This window comes from Miniopterus schreibersii, assembly GCF_964146895.1.
Source record: "Miniopterus schreibersii genome assembly, chromosome: 10".
NCBI lineage: Eukaryota > Metazoa > Chordata > Mammalia > Chiroptera > Miniopteridae > Miniopterus > Miniopterus schreibersii.
The window spans coordinates 48,655,283-48,667,810 of record NC_138110.1 but is presented as its reverse complement, the minus strand read 5'-3'; the positions used below and the strand labels follow the sequence as shown (position 1 = coordinate 48,667,810).

The 12,528-nt window shown below is 52.6% G+C and overlaps 2 protein-coding genes across 8 annotated transcripts in view; both read left to right on the top strand.

The window, feature by feature from the left end:
- The window catches only part of ALDH1L1 (aldehyde dehydrogenase 1 family member L1), a 55,015-nt gene extending 50,924 nt beyond the window's left edge, over positions 1 to 4,091 (top strand). For all 4 annotated transcript variants that reach the window (XM_081148967.1, XM_081148966.1, XM_081148969.1 and 1 more), the window contains exons 21-23: positions 1,653 to 1,758; positions 2,921 to 3,120; positions 3,785 to 4,091. In XM_081148967.1, the coding sequence (XP_081005093.1) occupies positions 1,653 to 1,758; positions 2,921 to 3,120; positions 3,785 to 3,840 (362 nt within the window). In that variant the 3' untranslated portion in view covers positions 3,841 to 4,091. The remainder of the gene's footprint in view (positions 1 to 1,652; positions 1,759 to 2,920; positions 3,121 to 3,784) is intronic.
- A 3,904-nt stretch (positions 4,092 to 7,995) lies between these two features.
- Positions 7,996 to 12,528, top strand: part of SLC41A3 (solute carrier family 41 member 3) — a 42,458-nt gene continuing 37,925 nt past the window's right edge. For 2 of the 4 annotated variants that reach the window (XR_013999639.1, XM_081148962.1), the window contains exons 1-2: positions 7,996 to 8,132; positions 10,977 to 11,263. Coding sequence is in view for 3 of the 4 variants with exons in the window: in XM_081148962.1 (XP_081005088.1) it covers positions 11,009 to 11,263 (255 nt within the window). In the remaining variant the exon portion in view is untranslated. The remainder of the gene's footprint in view (positions 8,133 to 10,976; positions 11,264 to 12,528) is intronic. The other 2 variants (XM_081148964.1, XM_081148965.1) reach the window with 2 other exon arrangements.

Here is a 12,528-nt window from a genome sequence, read left to right as displayed (position 1 = left end):
CTGTGGCGTCCTGCGGATCCCTTGAACCCCACTCATCCTTTACTTTCGCAGCTGCCAGAGGTCTGGTTGTGCTGCCCCCATGTTGGCACACTTCCACTGTGACCCATTCTCCTGCAGACTCAAGCGTCCCAGCTTCCCACCCAGAGTCTCGTGGTCTGTGTCTAACTTGCTTGCCCTTGACCCACACTGTGGCCGTGCTTAACTTACCCTCTGAACACGCCTCGCGTTTTCTTGCTCTTTGTGATTTTGCCGCTCCTCTGCTTAGCAAACACCTCCCCAGTTTCCCACCTGGGGAACTCATTTTCCAACTTAAACGACAGCCAGGCCAGCCCATCGCTGTGTCACAGGCACTCCTGGGCACCTCACACCTCGACAGAGTTTTATAACCACTATAGTGCCACTGTCTAACCTCCCTCTTCCCCGCCCCCACTCTGCTGGGGCTTCCATGAGGCCAGGGCTCAGGGGCAGGTGGGAGAGAGAGACATGAAAGCACTGTTCAAAGAGCAGCTTGGGGGTGCAGCACCCAAGAACCAAGAAAAGTGGGGAACCCTCACCACACCACTGTGCAAGAGGAGCAGAATTCCTGGGACCTGGTCAGGGGCAGAGTGGTGGGACAGGGGCTACCTCCTAGTGGCCAAGCCCAACTGGAAACTGGAGGGTGAGGGAGCTCCCCACAGCAGGGCAGAGAAAACAGCAGAAGGGATGGGAGAGGGACAGAAACTGGCCAGCCCAGAGCTCCCGGCTCCTGGTGGGCAAATGCAGGCCACGCCGTAGGCGTCAACATGTATTCATACATACCTCACACTTTAAAAATGGTAATTATGTTAAAATATAAATATATAAAATATGGAATATTTTATCAATCAAAAGACTTTTAAAGTTAAATTTTTTTGTTCGTTTTTCTAAAAACCAGAGACAGAAAATTTCAAGTCTCTTGATTTTTTTCCTAAGCCAGGCTGAATTAAATCTCAGTCTAGCAGGGTGTCAGAGGAGAAATAGTCAGAGAAAGCATTTTTGCCATCAGAAATGGTTTTGTCCAGGCAACCGGGGCCTGCAGGGTGGCAGTCTTGTGGGAATACATGGGGGATCCATGCTGACAGGAGAGCGGGAGGCTGTATCTTGGCCAAGAGCACTTACCCTGCACCTGGAGAGTCAGTGCCAGGAAGGAGAAGGGAGGCAGTCCTGGGAGGTCTTGTGCATCAGGACCACTGTCCAAAGCCTGTCCCCACCCCCACCCCCCCACCAGTTCACAGTGACCAATGGAGAGCCATCTGGGAGGCTGCACTAGCCAAAAAATCCAGATATGTTTTCAGATTAAATGCCACCAGAAAAATCCAAGTCTTTGTCATGTCTTGGGCTTTGGCACTGGCCTTGGACAGGCTTGGATCCAAATGTCAGCTCTGTCATAGACCAACTCTAAGCCTCATTTATATCAGCAACATTAGTTGAAAGGGTCGTGAGGCTCACATGAACTCACATGTCTGGGACAGGAAAACTATTCACAGAATGTGGCATCCACTATACAGGTATCACAAAGTGCACTGCTGGAGTGGGATGTGCATGTGGCTGGCGGGACCCAGCCCGGATGGGGAGAAGCTAGAACACTGGAGGAGCACCTTCCCCCATGCAGTGGGCCTCTGTTTCTCCCACAGGTTTCTTTTTCGAGCCAACCGTTTTCACAGATGTGGAGGACCACATGTTCATAGCCAAGGAAGAGTCCTTTGGGCCTGTCATGATCATCTCTCGGTTTGCCAATGGGTAGGAATCCTGCTTGTATCTCTCAAGAGCCTGGTTTTTTGCCATGTGTTACTGGGTTCTTCACATGAGCTTGTGGGGTCAGGAGGAGAACTCACACAAGTGGGGGTGTGGATGCAACCTGGCTGCCAGCTGAGCCCTCGTCAGCCACTCAGGTGAGGAGAGCCCCAAGGGATGGCAGGGCTTTAGGTCCCAATATGAGCATTCTCTGAGCCTTTGGATGTCTCTCATGGTGTGTTGGGCTGTGTAATAAACCACCCCAAAACTCAGTGGCTTGGAATAGCAACAGTTACTTATTTCACTCATGAATCTGCAGTTTGGTTAGGGTTTGATGGGGCTCACCGCCTCTGCCCTGTGCTTCATCTGGGATTCAATGGGGATGCCTGGAGTGGTTGTCCTTGAGTGGGCTCTGGGCCTCCCTGAAGGCTCTCTCCCGTGGCAGCCTCAGGGCCTCCCACACAGAAGCTAGGTGGAAGCTTCGAGACACCTCAAGATCCACTGGTCAGCCTCAGAAATCCCAGAACCTAACTTTCACCGTGTTCTATTGGCCCATCAAGTCACCAAGGCCAGCCTGGGTTTAGAAGGAGAGGGATCGGACTCTGTGGCCATATTTGAACTACCGCAAGTTCTTCTATTGGCTATTCTTTCTCAGAACAGAGCCTTTGAACAGGTTTCAGATTGGCATCTCCTCCTAATCCACCTGACTTTCAACCGTCAACAAATTATCAAAATTATCATCACCTTCTGCTGGTATTAGAACAAGATACTTTTCTGCTATCTAACGAGCAAATATTGCGCTAGGTCTTCAAGGGACACCTCAACGTGGCTCCCTGGGGAATACCCTGTGTGGCGAGGGCCTCACCTGACTTCTTTGGGCCCCTAAGTCCCCGTCTGTAAAGTGAGGGGCTCACCCTTGATGACCCAAAGGGTGTCTGTGTGCAGATTCAACTGTTCTTCCTCTTGTCAACTTTTTTCTTTCCTCTGCTGCCTTGTCTCCCCCACTCTTGCTATAGGCCTGGCGTGTTTGTCCTCAGAAGGTCCTGAGTGGTGGGGAGCTTGGATGGGGCCAGGTTCCCCTTTTGAGGAGGGGTGCAGGTCTCCCTGAATCCCATATCCAAGGCTGTCCCCAACCGTCCTTCACCAAGTTCTTGGATTTTCCTTGCAGTGATGTGGACACTGTGCTGTCTCGGGCCAATGCCACAGAATTTGGCTTGGCCTCTGGTGTCTTCACCAGAGACATCAACAAGGCCCTGTACGTCAGTGACAAGCTGGAGGCAGGCACCGTGTTCATCAACACGTACAACAAGACCGATGTGGCCGCTCCCTTCGGAGGGTTCAAGCAGTCTGGATTTGGCAAAGACCTGGGTAACCTACTCCTGAACATCTGTTAGAGGCCACTTGGTTCCAGGCCCTGTCCCAAGGGCCAAGGGTGTAACATTGAAAGATGGCAGTTGATGCTCACGTCTTACTGGAAAGGGACAAGTGATAATTAAGGCATTAAACAAGATCCTTCTAGAAAGTGAGGAATGCTGGAAAAAGCAGGTGGGGGAGTTGTCAGGCAGCCACAGACCCCTCATGCTGGCTGCGGGGCTGAAACATACCAGCCACATAGCACAGCCAAGTTCCGGGGGGTCCCAGGGACCCTGTGAGGCACCCCTTTTTCCAGTCACAGTTTGACCTGGAATTAGCTGGGAGGCAGCAGTGGGGAGAGGCTGGCACATCTGGGTAATAGGAAGGCACCAAGAGAGCCTCTCAGCTGCTCTGGAGCTGCTAAGGCTGCCCTCCCTAAGTGTAGGTGGTTGGAGCTGGAGAAGTGTCTGGAACAGTGGTCTCAGATTGGTTCTGTATTCCAATGCCTGTTGGAATCCTGGCCCCCACTCCCTGACGGCTGACCCCCTGGGTCTCGGTTTCTCACCTATAACTGGGGCTGAGTCAGACCCCACTCACTTGCTGCAGGGTTTTGTGAAATAACATGGGTGCAGCAGGTACTGTGACGATGAGAGTCCCAATGGCACGTGCTGTCTTGCAGGAGAGGCGGCCCTGAATGAGTACCTGAAGGTCAAGACAGTTACTTTTGAGTACTGAAGAAAGGCCCCAGGAGAAGAAAGCCTTTGTCTCACCATCCACAACCTGACCTGCCTCCCCTGGCAGCCTGATTGTCCTTCTAGCCCCCTCCTGGGTGCACAGAACCTCCACCTAAAGTGGCCAGTGGAAGCCTGCTGCCTGGAACCGTTCCCTGTCCAGGACCCCAGTCCCCCAACCCCAGTCCAATCAGAGCAACATTTGGCTTGTTGAGAAAGTGGCCCCAGGGCGAATAAATGTTCTGATCAGCAACAGCCAGCATCCCATGTGTCTTTCCTGCCCATCTGGGTGTGCCCTGGGTGGCCCTGCAAGTCCTGGCACACAAATGAGTCTGGGCCCTGGAGAGTCGGTTGCTGTGGGGAGACACAGAACTGAGAAATGGGTGTTGTCAGCTCCAGCCTCAGAAAGCAGGTGCTGAGGAGGAGTTAAGAGTTTGAGAGGCTTGTGGGGGTAACCCCCACCCCAGGCACCACGGGGAGGAGCAGGAAGGGTTGGAGAAGCTCAGACCGTGATGCAACCCCGCTCCATTAGTAACCCCGGCCTGTGGTGGGAGCCTCCCTCCTCCCAGCCAGGCACCCACTATAGTTCTATTTGAGACCTCTGGTTTCCATATGCAAGACTAGGCTCCTAGCTTCTCCACCGTTATTTTTTTTTAATTAATTTTTAAAATCCAAAATGTGTTTATTGGGATGGTTCCCCACTCATCTTGATTCCAGGTGCTTTTAGTGCAGCTCCCTTCTGAAGGAGCATCCTCCGCAAGCCTGGCTTTCCCTCCTGTCGGCTGGCTGACAGAGGACAGTGGAGCAGCCGACACACAGGACTACCGTTTGTGCGTGACTAGGGACGGGGGTGACTTTACAGCGCCCTGGGCATTGCACATCCCTCAAGCAGGAACTGGGGCTCTGCACCAGGTGCTACTTCTTGTGTTTCTTCTCTCCTGGCGAGGGACTGGGGGGTCGGTAGTGAGAGGCATGTTGTCGTGGGGAGGTCGTCACCGCTGGAAAAGCTCTTCTCCCCCTTTAAGAATGTCCCTGAAACTATAAAGTAAGTGTAGTTTTAAAAACCACCCAGTTGTCCCCTCCTATGTATTTCTCACCTGGGTGTCTCCTTTACTTTTACATAGAAGTCTTCATTTCTGACACTTCTGGCCACCAAATGTGTGAGGGTTTTCCCCCACATTAAGCAATTTTCTGCAACGCCAACTAAATGGCCTGTGACATAACCCAGTTACCCAGTTCTGACACTATCTACCAGGAGAGAGTATCAGACCCTACACGTTAGGGCTCAGTCCCACAAGATTGCCCCACCCCATTTCAGGTGTCAGTCTGAAGATGTCAGTTAGTAGGTCCCCACGTTACCTCCAACTTCTATCCTCGTTAGGTTCAATTAATTTGCTAGAGCAGCTCACAGAACTCAGGGAAACATTTACTTACGTTTACCAGTTTACTATATAGTAATGGGTGTAGTGAGGATACAGATGAGCAGCCAGATGAAGAGAGATGTAGGGTGAGGTCTGGGCAAATCCTGAGTACAGGAGCTTCTCTCGCCTTGCAGTTGGGATGCTTCACCCTCCCCGTGTGGGTTTGTTTGCTAACCTGGAATCTCTCTGGGACTTGTGGAGGCTTCCTCAAGCAGGCACGATCAATTATTAACTCAATTTCTAGACCCTCTCCCCTCTCTGTAGAAGTGGGGGGAGGGGGGACTAGAAATTCCAAGTTTCTAACCATGGATTGGTCTTTCTGGTGACCATTCCCCGTTCAGGAGCCATCTGTGCGCCCACTCAGAGTCACCTCATTACAACATAAGACGCTCCTAGTGCTCTATCACTTAGAAAATTACAAGGGTTTCAGGAGCTCTGTGCCTGGAGCAAGGCACAGAGACCAGTATATATTTTCTATTATTTCATAAGGATTATAAGACTTAGTTATTTTCTATTTCCTTTCCTTTATCTCATTCTTTCTTAAGTCATAGAAACCCCAAATTTTATACCTGGGGGTGTTTGAGCACATGGCTGACCCAAAGAAAGGCACAGTCCCCAGCCTCCTTTGCAGCTAAGCAGTGGTCATGGAAACCAGTCTAATGGACAGAATTTGAGTGGAAGTGACATGTACCACTTCCAGACACGCCCTTTAAGGGAGGGGTCAGCTGTCACTCTCCCTCTTTTCCTCTCCTTGGGCTGGCTGGAGGCAGACCCAGTGGACACAGGGGCGAGCATTTTCCAACCATGTGGATATGGCAGCACCTGGGGTGGGGCGAGAGTAGGAGCAGCACACGATGGAAGAAGTCTAAATCCCCAGCATCAAGGAGGCGCACACCAACCGAGGAAACTCGCCAGCAGGCTATTGCATGGGAAAAATAAACTTTCACCACTCTCTTTTTGTAATTTTTAAATGCATTTATTTCTCACCAGGTTCATAGAAGAGCTTGAGGCAGTTTAGAAATATAATAAACAGAATAAAAATATAAATGAGCACATTGGGACAAAGAGAAATGTGGTAGAAAGAGAAAATCAGGAGTGTGGTTGATATTGAAACTGCATGCTGTGAAATTGTATACCCTTCTAAAGTTGGACCGCAATTTAGCTCAGAGTTTCTAGCCACCTAGAGTGCAAAGAAACCTGACCAGTGACTTAATTCATGGTGTCTTTATGACAGAAACAAACCAGTTTTGTTTTTTTCCTGGAGTAGAGAAAGAAATTAATCTTATGAGTCCTCCTGAAACAATTATTTTGCAATATGATGACCACTGTCTTATACTTTTTATTAGTAGGATGGTAAGTTGCAGACAGTTGCTTCTTGTGCCCTGCCCCAAAGTAGGCTGAGCACAGGTTAAAACACAACCAGTACAAGCAACTGTACATGTAGTGGAGCTGGAGCACATACTGCTCCAACTAGAATGGGAGTGGGAGCGTGGGGTGGACAGACTGCTGCGGTCCAAACTCTAGTTTATGTTGATCTGATTTGATCCAAATGTGTTGGGTCTGAGGAAATGGAACTTACCGGAAGCTGTTTCAGAAAGAGCCTTGCAATTATTAAGAAATGTTCCGACGTGGCAAAAATGGGGTGCTGAGGATGTCTATAGAAGCCAGCTCCCTCCAGCTCTGAGAACTCACATCCCTTTCCAGTGAAGAGCTGAAACACTGGGAAGGTGTCTCCTCCACTACCACAGGGCTAGACCAGCGCCAGGCAGAGTGCACCTGCAGGGGCAGAGCCCTCCAGCTGGACAGGGGCCTCGCCCAGGGCCACCCAACAGCCCTGCAAGTATGCACTGAGGGAAGTGTTGTACTGAGTGACGTTTCCTTCTTCAGGGTGCCCCAAATTGTGGGTTCCTGGTGTCACTTGACATTTCCACCCTTCGGACTTCCCTCCGGAGGAACTAACATTCTGGCTCTGTGAGCATGAGCAGGCGTCTAGCAACTTTGCTGGAGGCACCCTCCCTCCAAAATCTCTCATCCCTCTTCAGATATTGATTAGAACAGGTCAGTGGTCAAAAGACGTATTTTGAGTCCATCAGGGAGAATCGAACCTGGTGTTGTGAAATTCGTTAGGTGCGATACTGGTATTATGGGAACGTTTGAGAAAAACCAGGTCTATCAATCAGATACACATCTCAAGTATTTAAAGGTGAAATACGTTTGTTGGGAATGCATTAAAATTACTGGGGTGGGGGCAGGTTGTGTGGGGGAGGAACATCGATGGATAAGAGAGGCAAGGTGCAGACAGGTGGCCGACGGGTGTGGGCCGTTGTACAGTTTTACTTGTGCAGGTCTGAGCATTTCCATAATGGAAAAGTTAACCACACAGCAAAACACTAACCCTGGAGGCCTGCGGGCTGCAGCCAGGCGTGCGCCCTAGGACGGCGTCCTCACCCTCCTTGGAAGAAGCGGCCCTCGCGCCCCCGCCCCTCCGGCGGTTTCTCCGCAGGAGGCTCGGTTTCCACCCTGGTCAACCCGCCTCGAAAGAGAAGTTTCCCCAAAGGGCGGTGGGGGGCATCCACTGCAAAGCCGCCGGGAGGGAGTTCGGCGAGCTCGGGAAGCGCCGGTGCGCGGGGCGACTCCCGCCCCGGGCGGGCCCCCGGGCCCGCCTCCCGCCTCCCCGCCGCGGGGCCCCGAGGCGCGGCGGCGCGCCCAGCCTTCCGGCGCCCGGGAGCCGCCCCTCCGTCCCCGCGGCCGGGAGGCGCCCGGGAGGGGGCGCGGTGGAGCGTCGGGCCTGCGCCGATCCTCCCGCAGCCCCGCAGCCGCGCGTCCGCCGCCCGCCGGCCCGCCTTCCGCTCGCCGCCGCTCGGGCGCGGGTCGGGTAAGCGCGCAGCCCTGGGCGGGGAGGGGACGGGAGCCCGGGCGGGTCCGCGGCGGACGGGGCCCGAAGGGGAGCCCGGGGCGCTCCGAGGGAGGCCCGGGCGGGGCCGGGGCCGGGAACCGGGATGCGCGGAAGGCCGAGTAAACGTTGGATCCGAGGGGATCCCAGGCGGGGTGGGGCGCACCCGGGGAGCCCGGGGGAGCCCGGGGGAGCCCGGGGCTTGCGGCGCGGGGATCCGATGGGAGGCCCCGGGTTGGGGGAGCACCGGAGGGGAACCTGCGGCGGGCGGGGAGGGGCCGATCGAGGAGGTAAAACGAGAGAGGGAAGCGCAGGGAAGGGCAGGGAAGCGCAGGGAAGCGCGGCGGCGGCGCTGGGGAGGGAACCGGTTAGGGCCCGGGGCGGGGGAGGCGGGCGCGGGCCGGGCGCCTGGTGAGGGGGAGGGACTCGGAGGGCGCGGGGCGGGGACGGCGCTGGCGGGTGTGGGGGCGGGGGTCTGCAGGAGAGGGCACTCGGCGCGTGGAGGTGGGGTCAGGTCCTGTGTTCCAGGTAGTTCTGAGGCTCGGCCCCCTCACTGCACACCCGCGCTTCTGGTGTCTGGGCTTTACTGTCCAGCTCCCCAGGCAAATTCTCCAGCCCCTTCCCCCCTCCTCCCCCACTGATCGGAAACTGCTCAGGTATGTCCTCTGGGTGCTTCTGAGGCTGTCCTCGGTTAAGAACCAGTGATCTAATAAAACGCTGGAGCTGTGAGGGGTTTGAACTGGGGCTGGGACCAGCCAGGCGTCCTGTGATGCAGCTGAATCATTCCTTGCAGTCTTCACAACTCTTTTTGAAGTAGGTGCTGTTATCATTTAACAGATGAGGCAATGGAGGCACAGAAATTTAACTTTCCCAAGGACACACATCTAGGAAGAGAAGCTGAGATATCAAGCCTTATGGCAGGCTCCAAAGCTCTCCCATTGAACCAGGTCACCTGTGAAGGGAGGGGGGGGCCTCGTAGCATCTTGACACCCCCTACCCCCCATGGTCAGGAATGGCTTGGCCTCCCACTAATTTACATGAGGTACTAAGTACCTGTCCCAGAGCACTGGGGTGCCCAGAGGCCTGGGATCCAAGGCTGGCTCACACCCACCCTCCCCCCCTCATTGGGTGAGGCAATGTCAGTGTCTTCCTCAGTCTGATGGGGACAGACTCCTCCTGAGGCATATAGAACAACAGTGACCTTGCAGACTCATCTGACTGGCAGCCTTGGTGGACCTTGGTCCCCTGCCTGGGTTCTCTCAAGGCCTGCTCCTGAGGGAGGGGCTGCAAGTAGTATGGCCCTTACAGAGATCTCCACAGTGCTGCCACCTTAACTGGGTAACCCTTTGTAGTGCAGGGCTGTCCTGTAGCACCTCCTCCCTGTTGAATCTCCTGGGGTGAGGGGGGAAAGCCTGGCTAGGACTCCTGCCCCTCCCTGCAGGCTGAAGGAGGGGTTTTCCTACCTCTACAGCCCACTCTCCTTACAGGAGCTTCCCTCACCAGCAAGCCAGTCCTTCAGGACCTGGTTTGTCCATCTGTACTCATTTTTGTCAACCCAAGTGACATTTGAACACATTCCCTTTACAAAACACTCCCACATTACCGATGAATTGACCACAGTAAACTACCGCAGCATCAGAATCACCTTTGGCCACCATCCGCACGTGTGTGAGGTTCCTGCTGGACATTTAACATTATATACTGTGACAACTGTGGAAATCAGATTCTCCCCTCTTAGGGTTTCTTGTTATTGCCGTTTGTTGCAGTTGTTATTTGTTTAGTGACTTTTCTGAACTAATTCTTTAGCCTGTATTCTTTATTGTATGTGGTTACTGAAGTCTCTGCTTAGCAGTCAGGTAATGACTGGTTAGAGATTTCCTTGAACACCATGCCTGGAACCAGTAAGCCTCCTAGTCTTTGGCAAGGGGCTCTGTTTGCATGTGGGGAACACTTTTAGTATTCAGTCAGGTCATTACAACTCTGCCCTTGACCTTCACTTTCTGCCTTTAAATGAGCCGGGGGTGAGAATGCTTAGGGCCTTCTCAGGGATTTTCTGAACGTATGCTCAGCTCAATATGGGTGACCTTTTAGAGTCCCCGAAACGTATAGGAATTTTTACATTTGGCATCTCATTCCCCAGCTTTTCCTTTTAGGTTTTTAGTTAGTGTATTATTTATCCCAACTATTTTCCTAGGGAAAAGTCTTCTTACACTAAGTGACCTATAAGTCAGGTAAAATATAGACTGTCTACAAGTTGCATCTTCCAGTGAACCACCCGATAGGTCAAATAGTGAAAATTCTTTGGGAACGAGGCTTTGAAAAAGCTCTAGCCCATTCTATTCCCTCCATCTGTTTTTAAGGTTTTTAAGGCTGCTGCAGAGGGGGAGAGCAGGGGGTGGAACTAAGGCAGGTTCAAACATTGTGGACATTACAATGTAGCTGTTCTTGCTGAGATTCAGCATTTTCTCTTGAATGAATCTGTGTTGCTGCAAAAGTTCTGAAAAAGTTGCTTCTGACAAGTTTCCTGTTGATTTAATGGAGAAAATTTTGAGAGGTCCTTATACCACCAGTTTTGCTGGTTCCAAGTCATATATTTTAATGCTCTCTCTTGTATGTTTTTTCCGCCTCAAACATGTGCGTATTAAATTAAAAAGTTTGTAAATTTGGGTTGTAGGAGGCCATGTGGAGCAGGCACCAAGTGAAGGGCTGTGGATTGACCGGAATGATGCCAGCCTCTATTAGAAGGGCCTGAGTACTTACAGGTTATCAGCCTCCTTGGGGGTCAGGAACTGTGCCCTACCATCCCTGATGCTTTGTGTCTCCCAGGTTAAGGCTGCCAGGGGCTCAGCTGTGCTCACATGGATGGGACAGAGACCCGACAGCGGCGGCCAGAGGAGCTAGGGCTGCCACACACCCTCAGCACAGGAAGACTCCCTGCAGCCTCAGAAGATGGACCTCCGAGTGTCCCTGAGAGCCACAGGGTGGCCACTAAACTACTGGAGACTGAACTCAGCAGGGAGACTGCCTTATCCATTGGCTTTCAGGTGACAGTGCCCTTCGTGCTTGCAGGCCTGGGACTGTCTGGGGCTGGCGTACTTTTGAACTATTTCCAGGTAAGTGGGAACTAAGTGCGGATGATGGTATTGGGGGCACTGCCTAATGTCACCCTAGAGTAGGCAGCTCCATGTAGGGCCCAGCTGGAGGAACATCAGTCTCCAAAAATTGACCCTGATGTCAGATGTCCACTCCTACTCCAGTTATTGTTCCCTGAGGGGTGGCATTCTCAGTTTGGCCAGCCTGACTTATGGTGTCATCACTGACCAACGATACCTCCAACCCAGGATGTTTCCAAATTCCTGCCAGATCAGCTTTGTCCTCACGGCCACATCATGTCCAGAGAGATGAATGACCATCTGTTCTGGTTCCTCCTTCTTAAGCGTAAGGATACTTCCCTAGGAGCCCGCAACAGAGCTCCCAACTTTTCAGGGGCCAGCTTTAAGGCATGTCCCACTTTGAAACCAGACGCTGGCAGAGGGAACGGAATGGCCATAATTGGCTTGGCCTGATGGAGCTGAGCAGAGGAGAGGGCCACCGATCCCACAGGCGGGTTCCTTTGTGCAGTTGGGTCCTGTGGGGAAGGATGGAAAGGGACAGTGGTGCCCCACTGGCTGGGCACCAGCATGGCTCCCGTCTTGCAGCTCTGCCCAGCCAGCGCTGGCTTTCCTCACCTAGGCTGCCCCTCCCTGTGCCCGCCTTCCTGCCAGCCCTGGGGAGAGCCCTCCGGTGGTCCTCCCTGACCCAGCTGCACAGACAGTCTCCTGGAGCCTTTGCTGCCAGCCCCGCGTTTCACCTTCCTGTGAAGCATCGCGTCCGCAGCCGATAGGATATTCGCCGTTTCCTGTTACCTTATGCATTGATCTAACCCTCTGCATGGTTTGAATGTGACCTACCTGAGAGTGGAGGCTGCACCTTTTTTTTATTTTATTAAGGTGTTTTTTTTGTTTTTTTTCTGGAAAAGGTAAAACATTCATGTGGGTTAGTGTTCAAAAGTTTCACAAGTGTGCACAGGGACAAGGCTCCCCAACCTACCCAGGACAAGCAGTGGGCCCCAGGGGTTGTGTTTTCTCCTGAAGATATTTTATGCATGTACAAGCAAGTATCGACATCTGTTCATCTGTCCCTTGTGCCTTTTCTCACCCTTTTACCCAAGTGGTGGCATATACAAGCTGTTGAGCTGTGCTTTTTTCACTTTCACTTTACAGTGTTTCTTGGAGATTGTAAATCATCGATATATTGAAAACTTCCTCTCTGTAATGGTTGTTTAGTATTTAGTACATGTACCAGAATTTATTTAACCATTTCCCTCGGATGTGCTTTT